Consider the following 14,427-nt stretch of genomic DNA (forward strand, 5'->3'; position numbering starts at 1 on the left):
TCGTAAGAAAACTTTCATTCTGACACAGTTGTCTCTAATAAGGATCTGTGAATCCTCTAATGAGCTGAGTTTAAGTGCATCAGGGATGCTTAAAAAAACACTCGAGACATGACGTTTGCCCCAGGGCTGAAACATCATGTGTTAGAGGTTCTGTGTGTGACACTCATTTGCTGTGTAAAGATATGGTGGAGAAATGGCATCCTGAGCAGAGCATGAAGTCACGTTCATTCTGTGTGTGTTGTAGTACGAGCTTCTCTGTGGTTTGTTGTGGTAAGCTGATGTTCTGTCCATATGTAATACCTATAGAGATGTGCCACTTAGCAGCTCTGTGTGCTCTCACAGTGTACGTGGAGTGAACAGTGGTGTAACAGAGAATGCTTCTGGAGTAGAAGCATTATTTTAAAGGGGATATTGGTCATCAAAATATGCTCCTCATGTTCTTTACGTACACCTACACTGCTTTGTAGTCATTCGAAAGGGAAGCTTGATTCTGCCATCGCTTTGGCCAATTTGACTTTGATTTACGCTTTGGTAGCATTTTTTTAACATTACCGCATAAACTGACAGACCACTGTTTGGGCTGCATGTGCATGATAGTGCATGTGTTGGTTAAAGTGGGATTTATAGTTGTGTGGCAGACCCTACGCCGCAGCCTACACATGTCACGTTTGCCGTTGTGAGCATTTATACTTGTGCGGTGGTGTGTCTGTGTCACTCTGCAGTTACACCTCCAAAACACTGGTTTAGTTGATTCAAAAACACACGTTAAACACACATTAAAAACACATTAAACACACATTAAACATGGCTTAATAGAGACAAATTCAAACACAAGTTCACAAGTCAGCTTCACAATAACTCGCAGCATTCACAGACAAACACTTGTCTTTATCTGGACACATTTTCCCCACAAATACAACATGCTAATGTTTTTAGCACAAGCCTATGGCATTTTCTATTGTATAAATTAGCCTAGCAGCTAGCAGACTTTTCCTCTACTCATATGAAGCCAGGGACAACAGCAACATTTAACAAAGGTAACGTTACAAAATTCGGCTATGTGTGCTTTGTTAGCATTTTTCAACAAGGCAGCATAAACTGATTTTGGCTGCATGTGCATGTTAGTGCATGTGTGTATCCCACTGTCTTGCTCATTGCTGCCGCTTTGCACTGCACTCGTGCAACAGTTACCACTGAATGTCGACAGTGTAGCCCCCACCCTCTGGTTCCCCCCTGGTTAACACAGTTAGCTCTGTCAGCACCGTTGCCGTTGCTAAGCCCTGTTTATGGAGTTAGAACCGTTAGCTGCTAGCCGGCAGCTCATCCATCTCTATGTTGAGAACCATGTGCAGACAACTCATACACTCTGAATTTTGCATCGAGCCCCTTTAACCCTTTCAAACCTGGAGCGACATGACTTTTCTAGAGCTGCTTTCAGACGGCTTTTATATGAAGTACTAAAACCTTTGAACTCTGAGCAGATTGGTGCGATTTATTTCAAAAACATGGAAAAAAAGGCAAAGAGCAACTTGGTAAGAAATGTCACACAAACTGCAAATAATAGTAATTATTATTATTTTTTAAAAATGGGGACAATGAAAAAAGCTATGGAAAAATAATATTTATAATTATTATTATTACATAATTAAAATTATTATAATTATTGTAATTTTAAAATACTTTTTTCTAATTTTCTTGTTTTTAATTTTTTATTTTTTTTTTTACTAATTTCTTGCATATTTTTGGGAGTTTTTTCATTGCTTATTCCCTTCTTCTCAATGTTTTTGACAGAAATCAAGCCAACCTTCTCAGGTTTCAAAGGGTTTCAAAGGGTTAATGAATACATGTGTTAGGACCTATATTTGTCCGCACAGCCAGTGCTGCACCCTCCTGAATAATGAGAATACCTAAACACAGAGAGGCCAGACAACTTCTCAGGCAGCTTTTGCTTCTCCACAGGAAATTTCATGGCTAGTTTTAGAACAAATCGCTGCATCAATATTATTTTTCGGACTACTATCACATCATTTTGTTGGGGCTGCGATGATTAGTCAATGGACAAAAAATTTACCCCACAAGTATTTTGATAATGGATAAATCACTCCAGTCATTTTGAAACAAAAAAGCCAAATATTTGCTGTTTCCAATGAGAACTTTTCACTATTTTACAGACAAAATCATGAATCAGTTCATCAATGATAAAAACAGTTGTCAGATGCAGCCCTTAATCTCATTAAATCTGTGTATGTTTTGCTTTATGCTCTGCAGCCTGAAGCAGAGTGCTGCTGTCTATCATAAAAAGCACCACACAGACAAAAATATCCAACCGTTTTTTCCTCTGTGACATCTATCTGGAGTTTCAGGCAGTAAAAATAAATCCAGTGACGCAGGCGGGTGGCAGCATGTAGGGCTGCGCTGGTGATGTGAGTGTAGAAATATAGAACAGCAGGAGGAGCCAGCTGCCTTTGGACAGGACTTCTCCATTAAATCTGCCGTTAAATATGAATGGCTCTGGCATTTAGATGCTTTTCGCTGCAGTGTGCGCCCGGCCAGCAGTACTGACAGTTGGAGCACTTTAACTCTCTTTCTGCTCGCCTCTTTCCTTTTTTTCTCTGCTTGTGCCGAGTAAAGTAAAGGCTGCCCCTTCGCCCTGTGTAAGTTTACAAAAGCCAGCTTATTGCACATGCTCGATGTGACGAGGAAGAAAAGAAACAGTGTAAAGAGAATAACAAACTAGGCCATGCTGTTCTGAGAAGAACACAAAATACAAGGATGTTCTACATTTCGGTGCATGAATAAATCGTATATCTCAAATCTTTTATGTAATATTTTAGGGTCAGAAAGAGTACATGTTGTGCATATAGAATGTAAACAATAACAGCATTAAAACATGCTTCCGGTACAAAAGTAAAAGTAGTCATTTTGCAGAAAGGCCCATTTCAGAACAACTCAGAATCCAACAGCCAATTTAACAACCTAAGGTGCCTTGGTGTGATCCTTGATTCAGATCTGAGCTCCCAGTCCCACATTAACAAGGTGACGGAAACATCATTCTTCCACCTCAGAAAGATTGCTATGGTACGACCATTTCTAAATGGAGAAGATGCAGAACAAAACACCACTGAGAGACTTCAGCTCATTCAAAACTCTGTCAGTCTGAGCTGCTCTGCAATGACTTCCTGTTGCATTTAGAGTTTATATTAAGCTCCTCCTTCTTGTATACAAAGGCCTACATGGGCTGGGGCCGAGCTACATTGCTAACTTGTTAACACTGCGATCATCTGCTGCTGGTTTATTGGAGGTTCCAGCAACAGCCGGACGAAGATCAGGGATGCAGCCAAAGCTATGGAACACACCTACCTGTAGATATCAGGGAAGCTAGCTCGCTAAATATTTTACTCTTCCTCCCTGCTGTATTATTACACTTGTCTTAATTGAGGAAAAGCTGCTAGCAAAGTTCCGCTAATTAAGTGATAAACACATTTAATTTCCTGTACATTCTTCACAGTAAAAGTCCCCTGTTATTTTGTTACGTAAAAACTTTTATTGTGAAGCAGCAAAATAAGGAAATGTTGACTTTTCGAGCAGCAACTTCACACAACTTCTACTACGGCGGATAGCAAACGTGAAACAGTAAAATAAAGCAGATATCTAAAGTAAAAACAGGACGCAGGAGAGAAACTAAAATCCAAACTACAGAGATTCAGTTAGAAGCTACAGACGTACAGAGAGCTGAACAGAGACTTTTAAAAAACGGCTCTCTCTCAGGTCTCCTGCAGACAGAGGGGAGGAGAGTATCACAACGCACATGGCTTGTTAGGGGGTGACCACTACCAACTTAAGGGCGGACGGCCCGGCTTCGGCGCAGCTTGGCATGGCACGGTGCATCTAAACTGATAATGGACATGCAAATGGGCGCCACATGGCTCGGCTCCGGCCAAAAGTAAAGGTGGAAAAGGCCCATAAACCCATACTAATGTATCATAATTCACAGGTTGATTTACGTTCTCTGTAGAAGTATAAACTAACATAAAACGGAAATACTCAAGTACAAGGTTACAGTACTTGAGTAAATGTGCTACTACCACTGACAATAGGTGATGTAACAGACAGTCTCTATACAGGTCGCTCAGACTGAGCTCTGCGTTTCTAATTGTTTTGTATAAATGATTCAGGATGCTCCTCAGCTTGCCCTCGAGGCTTCTGAAGTCTGACTGCAGTTTGAAGGAAACTTCAAAGGGCTTTGTTAATGTCCCGCGCTAACACTGTGAGCTACACTGCTCCCTCCCCTCACTGCGACACACTCAACCAAAGATGTGTGTGAAGGGAAAACGAAAACACAGACAGGAGAATAAATGAAGGAGCACTCACCTGCATGAGGGTCTGAGAGGAGATGGAGGCATTGGGATCACACGTGGAGAAGGAAAGAAAATACAGCGTTAGAACCACCAGACTGGTTTAGGTGGGGATAATACAGTAATCTTACAGTTTCAAAGCACCTCTGATTGTCCTCCTTACTGGTCGTCCTGCAGTGAAGCTACACACAGAAAACCATCACCACCACCACCACAGTGTTTTCATGCCCTGCAGATTTTAATGTAGCTTTGACTCCCTGACCTTGTTTATTTACTACTACAGTACTCGCCCCTCAGTGATGGATGCTGCATGGAGCTTAGTGTCTAACAGCTCTGGCGAAAACAGATCAATAACTGGCCCCACATGTGACCCAGCCCTTCCCCGTGGCTCTAACCACAGTGCCAGGAGGGAGAGCGCTGACCGGAGCTGTCTGACAGATGGTCACTGATCCCGGGGTACAGAGGAGCCAGACGAGGGCCCGCTGCAAATAAGGCTTTATGAATTATTAAATAAATCAGTAGGATTCATCCTCTGGGGACCACGACTGTCTGTAAGAAAATCATATCAATCCAATTAATAGTTTTCAAGATATTTCAGTCTGGACCAAAGTGGTGACAGACTGACGCCATCCATAGGGCGACGCCATCAGTGAGGCCAGTCCCTCCAGTCAGCACTTTACTGGACTAAGAGCACATTCAGACTGCTGCTCCGACATCAGCGCAAACACAAGCTAATGTGCTGACCATCTACAGCAGACAACAGTGGGATTAATATCTCTTAAAAACACTTAAATCAGCGCCTGGACGTTGTTAGGGGGATTAATCAAACACTTCCCAGCTGCCCGCGTCTAATCCCTCCCCAGTCACAACAGATGCACTGGGCCAAGTGGCAGACTGGATCCTGGAGGTGAGATGTGAGCACATTAACGCCCTGATGGATTCTCAGAGCAGACAAAAGACAGTAAGGGTCAAAAACCTGTCTTTGTGTAGAACTTCAAACCGTCCAGATCCTTTACTCACAGGGAAATACAGGAGACAAACAAACATGAAAGAGTTTGTGCTCTTGAGTCCAGAGTTTTTGAAGAAGTAGTGTCAGATGTGTGGCCGTGATAAACACTAACATCTCAAAGGGCAAACTCTATAAGAGGCTCCATACAAGTTGACTGAAACCGAAGAGCCCCCTCCAATCTTTTAACATTTTGCCAAAGAGTTAAAACTCAAGGACCACTCGTAGTATGAGAACAACTTTTGATATTAAACACATTTAACAATAAAAGGGATGGTGCAGTAATTTGCATTGTCGCCTCACAGCAAGAGGGCTCCTGGTTTGAGTTTGCATGTTCTCCCCGTGTCAGCGTGGGTTTTCTCCAGGTGCTCCAGCTTCCTCCCACAGTCCAAAGACATGCAGGTTGATTGGTAACTCTAAATTTCCTGTAGGTGTGAACTGTTGTCTGTAGTGCGGTGACCTGTCCAGGGTGTGCCCTGCCTCTCGCCCAATATCAGCTGGGACAGGCTCCAGCCCCCCCACGACCCCCAACAGGATAAGCGGTTATGGAAACTGAGTGAAGGGATAACAATGAAAGGGTAACTTCGGTATTTTTCCACCTGAACCCTTTTTTTCCCATGTTTTTGTGTCTAAATATCTCACGGAGACAACTATTTTTGAAACTGGTACAATATTGAGAGAGGTCGCTGCAGCTGGCAGTAGTGAAACAGGCTGCAATGTGCCTGTTTTTGCCACTGACAGGCTCGGATCATTATTATGAGTGACTGAAAACACTATGGACAGGACCTCACAGAGAAATGAAACATTTTTCTTTACCAGTCGGTTGATGAGATCGGTTTGTTATTGTGACCAAGTATTGCTAACGAGAAGTCTGAAAACATTACTGAGAGTTGGAGGGAAAAGTGCCAGAAAGAGTTTGTTATGTTGGAGTACAGATAGTGTGTCTTCCTCTTCTCAGTTTCGCTGGTGTCGGCTGCAGCGCTCTCTCTCAATACTGGACCAGTTTCAAAACTTGGTGCTGTCATGAATCACTTTGACCGAAAACATAAGAGAAGAGGGTCCAAAGTTTCCCTTTAACTAAGGTGTTCTGCATTCTGCTAAGCGATACTGGAGTTTTATTTCTTCCAATTTTTCCCCATCTCCGTACATGTTAAAAGTAGGTCATGTTGTACTGGAAATCCCTACTCTTCTTCAAAGAAAATACTGAAGCCATATCAGGATTCTCTGTTTAAATCTAAGCCCTTTTAAGACCTTTAAAACACCACAAAAAAAAATACAATATATTACCCATTTCAAACCGGCAACAGTGCAAAAGTACGATGGAAAACCAGTTGGAACAATATGGCCCTAGAATTATTTATTATTTATTGCTATTTTTCTCAGTATGTAAAAGGTTTTTTTGGCTAAAATCTTCACTCGCACATTTTGAGTCGATGAGCTTCCTAACTACTTTAGTCACCGTAGTGACCATGTTTTCTGCAGATTTGATGTCGCTGCCCGAAACACCACTAAAAAGGAATGAACAGCTTCCTGTCACAGAATCCACTGACGCAACAATCCCACTTTTAGTTTATGGGTGTGCAACAGCTGCAACAGTGTAGAGCTATTTATCAGCCTGGATAGTTTTGGTGTGAGTTGCCGAGTGTTGGAGATATCGGCCGTAGAGATGTCTGCCTTCTCTCCAAAATAATGTACTGTAACTAGATGGCACTCAGCTTGTGGTGCTCAAAATGCCAATAAATAAATAAATAAATAAAATCAACATATAGGAGCTATTTTCTTTCTACCAAACTACACCTGCCAACCGTATCACTCCACAGAAGGAAGTGTGTATCTACTCATGAACGAGAGGCTCTGACTCGTAACAGCGCAAGATATAAACATTAATGGTGTCTTTCTCGGCTGAGCTGTAACGTTAGCTAGCTAGGTTGTGCTCGGTGAGCCAGCAGTAGATGAACGCTTCCTTCTGTGCAGTGATACAGTTGGCGGGTGTAATTTGGCAGCAAGAAAATAGTTCCTACATGAAACTGCTCACAACAAGGTCTGTGGATTATCTTGAGTAACCAGGTCATGATTTCTGCAAAGAGACATTGCTGTTGAGTTTTTCAAATATAGTTTTTTACTGCTCTGAGCACCACAAGCTGAGTGCCATCTATTTCTATTACATTTGAGAGAAGGCAGACATCTCTAGGGTCGATATCTCAACATTTGGTAACGCACACTGATAAACAGCACTACAGGTAAGAGGAGAGGTATGTATTCTTGATTTTAGGGTGCACTGTCCCTTTAAGAACTGCAGATAATTTGCATATTTTGGTATAATTTTCCGACAATTTTTATTTGGTTGATCCAAAGCAAACAGGAACTCACCCTCTGCTGAATGGTCGCATGTTTATGCTCCATTTCCCTCTTCTCCATGGCCGAATCAATCACCAGCTGATCCAGCTGACAGTCCATTCACAGAAAGAAAAACAAGTTCAGTGTTTCTATTCAGCCAAACTTAGATCCTGTGTCACTCTCCATTATGTAGTGAGGTAATTCTGACATATATAGCAGCAGTAAAGACACAGTCAGAGAGGTGACGGGTGATTCAGAGAAGCTGACTGTAACAGTTTTCTCTTGCAAACACAGGCTAAGCCTCCAATGACATGTTAGGTCAGAGTTTGGTAATGAAGCATCGATTCTCCGGCAGCAGACGACCTGCTGGGACAAACAGCTCCCTCCACAATAACACGTGTATCCAACAGTTAAAATATGGGCTTGAACTGTAACTGAGCCTTTTACTGCATGTGGAGAGGAAGCTTTATACTCGCTTCAATGCGCCCGATATCAAATTTAAAAAAATCCAACGTATGAATGAACAAGTGGAAATTCACAGGGTAGGATTACATAACTGCCTCGTCGATCGTTCAAATGAGGATCAAACTGGTTCACATCCAGACGGAGCGCCTGGGGATGTGACACAGATCAGCTGAGTGGTGATGAAGATGCTTTGCTCACCTCAGCAGCCAGTTTCTTCATGTACGGGTCGATCTCATCCAGCAGGTTGTAGCCCTGCTGGAACAGCGAGTACTGGGCGTGCATGAAGGACAGCATCTGGGTGGGACAGAGGACAGCTGTATTTGTATGTGAAATATAACCTAAAGACAAAGCAGGTGTTTGTGTGTCTGTGTTGACTTACAGCATCTAGGATCTCAAATTTCTTCTTGGCCTGGAGGACATTAATCTGCAGAGAGAGACACAATATTTTAATGTAAATAACAAATTAGACTCTCTGCGGTATTGATTATTGTTTTGATGGTTTCCTCAACAATACACCACATTTAACACCAACAGGCCACTGATATAACTCCATCTAGTGGACAATACTTTACTTTTCTTACTGTAACACCATCAACATTAAAAGACAAGCCCTGCACTTGATCAATGCACAAAGCTTTGAGCTGCCGTAACATTCACCCAGGGTTAAGACAAGTAGAGTCTTAAAAAACAGAGTAAAGATAGAGTGCATATGTGATTTGTTCTGTCTCATACAGTTCCCATATTTTTTTAATCCAGATGTCGTACGTTGGAGGTTCAGGATTCAACCATCTTACTGTGATACATTCAATTATACCCTTCAGGGATTGCTCCAAGGAGAATCACCTTGGATCTTTGGGGGTATTTTGATGGAACACTGCTCTCAGAGTGTCTAGCACATCCTTCCAAAACCTTTTGCACCCATTTTGTAGGAAAAACACCTAAAATGACATACCCAAATCAAAATGATTGTAGCTTCTGAGCCGCTCTGACTACATGCATGCATGAGGTTTTTCCAGAAAGAAAACTCCATGAGGTTTCTTGTGAAAGTGTCAGAAATACTCTCGGTGATACAGAGACAGAGTAATGGGCATTTGAAGTCAGTAAAAAATTGAAGATTTTGGTCCGTCTAAAACAAAAAATGTGTTTCAGGATGAATAACTGTCTGTGGCTTCATCTGAGCAGGTAAATGACACTGTGGGGCTGTAGGTGCACTATCAATGAACACTTGTTTCAAATTTGAAGGAGAAAGCACAAAGTATGACCATTCTAGAGTGAATTTTCCATGAAAAGATCCAGGCAGAGCTCCAAAAGATAAGTCAGTCTCTCGGCTTCAAAACAGTACTATCAGTGATCGAACAACACTCAGCCAGCTTCAAACATTGTACCGTATTGATATCAGGCGTGATTGTGATAGCTGATGTTGTTTTTGACACAGAAACACCATAGAACATCACCAGAATAAAGCCATATGAAACATGAAAGTTATGATATCACTTTGTAGACGCCGTATCTCATCTCGTAATCCTGTAACTTTTCCCATCGAAAAACGGCATGACATAACTTGATACCGCTCATTGTGATTTTTGACTATGTGCGTTTAGGCTGCTCTGGTGCGAAATACACAAGAAATAAAAGAAAAACGAAGTTATATTTGAAAAGCCGAGAGCTTCCTGAATCCGGCAATACCAAACATCACATGGTTTGATGACGTAGTGCGCCTGGGAGATACCATTTAACAGAGGAGGAGGGGAGCGAGGACGTCAGTGTCCTCGTGGAGTTAGTGAGGTTAACTTAATGACTTTGAAAATACAGCTCTGTTTGATCAAATAGTACAACAACATTAGAGTGACAAAATGATCACAGTACCCTGAAACCCCGTCAGCCTGCTGAGGGTTAATGACGCGCACTTGTTAGCCTGTTCCAATGTGTGTTCACTGAATGCTAGGAAGGACTTTCGCCTTGCCTCTGCAGGAGGCAGACTTTGAGGAAACACCCAATGAGTGGGGCGGAGCTGTACGGAGAGTGTCAGAGATAACGATATAAACCGTATTGTCTAAATCTAGTTGTTATGTCTCCCAGCCCTATTTGAAACCATTTTCTATTAACCAAAACGTACTTGAAAGGCAGCTAAGTAACTCCCCTTCCTAGGAGCTCACACACCTGAAAAGGCGGCGGTTGATTGGAGTCGAAGCTGGCTGCTGGAGAGGCCGACAGATGGCCATGCCACATTTCGGCAGAAGATTCCGACAGACATTCAGAAATTCGGAGACATTCGGAGACAAAATCCGCCGATCCGGGAACGCCACTACACACCTCACCTTATCTGGGGTCGTGTTCAACAACGCTGCTTGTGCTGGTAACTGTAACCTTTAACTAAGCTTCGTTATTTCCCTGCAGTGTGCAGTTGGACTTGAACGCATGCCTCACTTACCTAATGTGTGTAGATCTCTGAGCTGTCTAGGGGGTAAATGGGTTACTCACCCTTCATCAGACCCGACCACTACTGTAGGCAGCCACCCCGACCCGACGCTTCGGGCGTCCCCTCCGGTCGATGGCCAGGCTGGGCCAGCACAAGCAGCGTTGTTGTGATTTTAGTTCATAGGGGGGGTTGAACGCGACCCCAGATAAGGTGAGGTGGGTAGTGGCGTTCCTGGATCGGCGGATTATGTCTCAAGATTTCTGAATGTCTGTCGGAATCTTCTGCCGAAATGTGGTGTGGCCGTCTGTCGGCGTCTTTAAAGACCAGTGGCTAACAGATGCTTGTTCAGACCAAAGATCTGCAACGAGACGAAACTGTTTTAGGACGCAGCACAGCGGTGTGGACTGTCCGGACTGAGCTCGACTCAAGATGGCTGATGGTGTCAGCTGCAGCTCAGCTGGTCAAATTTCCAGCGGCTGGTTTTAGAACGTTTAGCATGTCAGCTTTAACAGCCAATGGGCTTGTAGTGAAGTTCACTGGTTGCTGCAGCAGGCGCTCTGTGCACTCAGCCCTCTGTTTCCATCCTCACGGCGTGCCGGTGTCGGATGGTAGGTCGCTGCTGCTGCTGCTGCTGCTGCTGCTTGTTGTGTGTGCTCATGCATTTGACTGGGATGAGGTGACGTTTCTGGTGCCAACTAGCAATGGTAGCAATGTTTAATCCGCTAGTTGACCAATCATGCACATCACTAGCTTTTACATTGATGCATCAGTAATAATAATCTAATGATACAATAAATAATGGCTACATTCTCCTGATTTTATTAACATACTTTCACTTGAGTATATTGGTAGTCATGAAAAGGATCTGATTACTTCCTCCACCAACAATAAAGGCAACAAAACACACTCTCATACACAAACAGAGTCCCTGTGGCTTTGTACATCTTAACCGATGCAAACCTAAATACCATTTTGTGCTACATTTAAGAGGTCACTCGCACATATAGCGCGTCTCCCTACAGCTTTGACCTTTTCCGCCTTGAGACACTTTCAATTAAGACTCAAAAGGGTAACATGTCTGAGAGCAGTGAGAGAAAGCTGCCAGCAGACAGAGTGAAGAATGGAAAAGAGGGCACGGCCATCACAGCGATCACACTGAATCAGTCTCTTTGTTGCCCCGCGGGCCGCCGTGGGCAGGAGGTTACAACTTGTGGGCAAAATAAACTGCACGCTGCATATGAAGAGAGGGGAGGATGTGTCACAGAGGAGGAAGGACGGATGCAGACGTCGCTGGAGGCTGAAAACGTCACGGTCATTGTGACTGGAATGTGAATACGTTACAGTGTCGTCTGAAGAGATTCAAGGAGCGTCCAAATATACACACACTGTTACAATGACTCTTTACAGTGGGATCAATATTCTCCAATCTCCATTTAGAATTAATAAATAAATGTAGGAAGCAAACATATTCTCAAATGAGTCATTTTTCTAACCTGTAGTACGTAGTCCAGAGCGAGGTGTCGGAAGCACTTGCGAGTGATGCTGAGTGTGCCGGCTGCTTCCTCCACCTCGTGAGGTTTGTTCCTCGGCGCCTGAGCGTTCTTCACCTGCGCTATCTCCATGTCCTCTCGCACCCTGTCGAAGTGCTTCTTGGTCTCCTTGAACTTGCGAACATCCCTGTCGGACACAAAATTAAAGTGAGACATGAGTAACTTTAAACAAACTCCAGCCCAGCTCAGGAGAAAGCAGCATCACAGATCTCTGGGTATTCACAGAGTCAGCGTGAGGTCACAGGTGACCTACTTCTGCTGCACGGTGCATGATACGTCTGTGACAACCTGCAGAGGGTTGTTCTGTGTTTAATATTTAAAAACTCCAAAAAAGTTTTTGGGGGCAACAAGGGTGCGTCTGCTCTTTAAAGACTGTTTCTACCTGTGTTGAATCTTTTATACATCTTAAAGTTCTGCAGGGACACCTGACTGAAGTGTGGTGAGCTGAGGGTTTACTCACTCTTTCACAAAGTTGTGCAACTGCTGCTTCACAGAGCGCTGAGCCTGATCGAACAGGATCTGAAACAGATGGAAAGAAGAGGTTAGTGGTTCTTGATTCTTCGTACACCTGGAGTTAAAAAGCATGGCCAAAATGTTCAAACTACTACTGACGTAGAGCTGTTATTACTGTGTCACTAACCATTCGAAGAATTGGTTTCAATATCAAAACTAGTGCTGAAATGATTAGTCAGTTACTCAGTGTCAATCAATGGCAAATTCGATGTAAACTGATTTGATAACAGATTAATAGACAGATTTAATGCAAGTGATTTATCAAATACGACCTGTGCCAGCTTCTCAGTGCTGCTTTTTTTTGTCTTATTGGATAGAAAACTAAATCTCAATAGGGTGACTTTTGGTCCGAAAAATAAATAAATAAATAAATAAATAAATAAATAAATAAATAAATAACAGTAATACATACATAAAAAAAAATAAAAAATAAAATAAATGAAAAAATAAAATAAAGTAAAATAAAGTGATATAAAATAAGATAAAACAAAATAAAATAAGATAAAATAAAAAATAAATTAAAATAAAATAATATAAGACAAAATAAAATAAAGTAAAATAAAGTGAATAAAATAAAATAAAATAAAAATAAATAAGTTAAAATGAAATAAGATAAGAAAATAAAATAAAATAAAACAAGCAAATTGAAGACGTAGTCTTTGGTTGTAGGAAGTTATGATGGGGCATTTTTCACAATTTTCTGACATTTTACAGAGGAAAAAAATCATATATTAATTGTGAAAATAACTGCAGATTTACAAAAATGAAAATAATTTTATCAATAATTAATTCATAATTAAAATTTGCTGACAACTCTGTAATAATTCGTCTCCTCCATGCTGATGAAAACAGCCATGGACCTGTAGTTGATGAATTTGTAGGTTGGTGTGACAATGCATTTCTTCATCTAAATGTACAAAAAACTAAGGACGTGTATTGATGTCAGGCATTAACCCTCAACCTCTCAAAAAAACACATCATTAAGGAACAGGTGGTTGACTCTGTGGAAAACCAGCAATTCATGTCCCTCAGTGGGGAACATGATACTGAGGCCTTTATCACCAGCATCACACATGCAGTCCATTTGAGTCCTGATCTGTTAAAAAACACATCCTGGGGTTTCTAGTGATGTAACACACACGTGAAGGAGTGACCTGCTGAACATATCTTTTGTCTTTTCAAATGGCAGCGAACATGTTTATGGCACGAAGGAAATTTAGTGATCATATTTATAAAGAGATATTGTTTCTGTTCCTCATGATGATGATTATGATCTTTTATGAGAGTCTTAACTATATTATATTACATTTTTGGAAGTGTATGTTCATTTTAAGCCGTTCAAAGTACACATTTTAACCCATGTCCTCTTTCGGGGACAGTGGGACCTGCTTCTTTTCATTTTCCATACTTCAGGAAACAGCACTGAGGCCACTGAGTCAGAAAAGATTTTGTTAAAAATTATTGAGGAAAAGTCAGACGTGGATTATTTGTCTTGTAAACACACATGCATGCACTCACACTACATATAACCAGGTGAAAGCATGCACAATACCGTTAATAATACATGTAAATGTCATGTAAGTTTCTTTTTTTTTTTTTTTACATTTACAATTACATTTCTGAAACATTATGTAAGAAAAAAAAATCAAAACGATAAACCTTTTTTTCTTCGAGGTCCCGAGAGAATACATATCTTGGGGCTGTAGTGGATAACAAATTGAATTTTAATGCCGCACTGAGGCATTGTGCAAAAAAGCCCAGTCACGTCTGTCTTGCCTAAAG

At 41.8% G+C, this 14,427-nt stretch overlaps 1 protein-coding gene across 3 annotated transcripts in view; it reads right to left on the reverse strand.

The window, feature by feature from the left end:
- acap3a (ArfGAP with coiled-coil, ankyrin repeat and PH domains 3a) overlaps nucleotides 1–14,427 on the reverse strand; it is a 115,685-nt gene that overhangs the window by 26,459 nt on the left and 74,799 nt on the right. For all 3 annotated transcript variants that reach the window (XM_078169799.1, XM_033628897.2, XM_078169798.1), the window contains exons 5-10: nucleotides 12,593–12,651; nucleotides 12,076–12,259; nucleotides 8,543–8,587; nucleotides 8,362–8,457; nucleotides 7,732–7,806; nucleotides 4,372–4,383 (exon numbers count right to left, since the gene is read on the reverse strand). In XM_078169799.1, the coding sequence (XP_078025925.1) occupies nucleotides 4,372–4,383; nucleotides 7,732–7,806; nucleotides 8,362–8,457; nucleotides 8,543–8,587; nucleotides 12,076–12,259; nucleotides 12,593–12,651 (471 nt within the window). The remainder of the gene's footprint in view (nucleotides 1–4,371; nucleotides 4,384–7,731; nucleotides 7,807–8,361; nucleotides 8,458–8,542; nucleotides 8,588–12,075; nucleotides 12,260–12,592; nucleotides 12,652–14,427) is intronic.

The sequence above is a fragment of the Epinephelus lanceolatus genome, chromosome 8 (assembly GCF_041903045.1).
Source record: "Epinephelus lanceolatus isolate andai-2023 chromosome 8, ASM4190304v1, whole genome shotgun sequence".
Lineage (NCBI taxonomy): Eukaryota > Metazoa > Chordata > Actinopteri > Perciformes > Serranidae > Epinephelus > Epinephelus lanceolatus.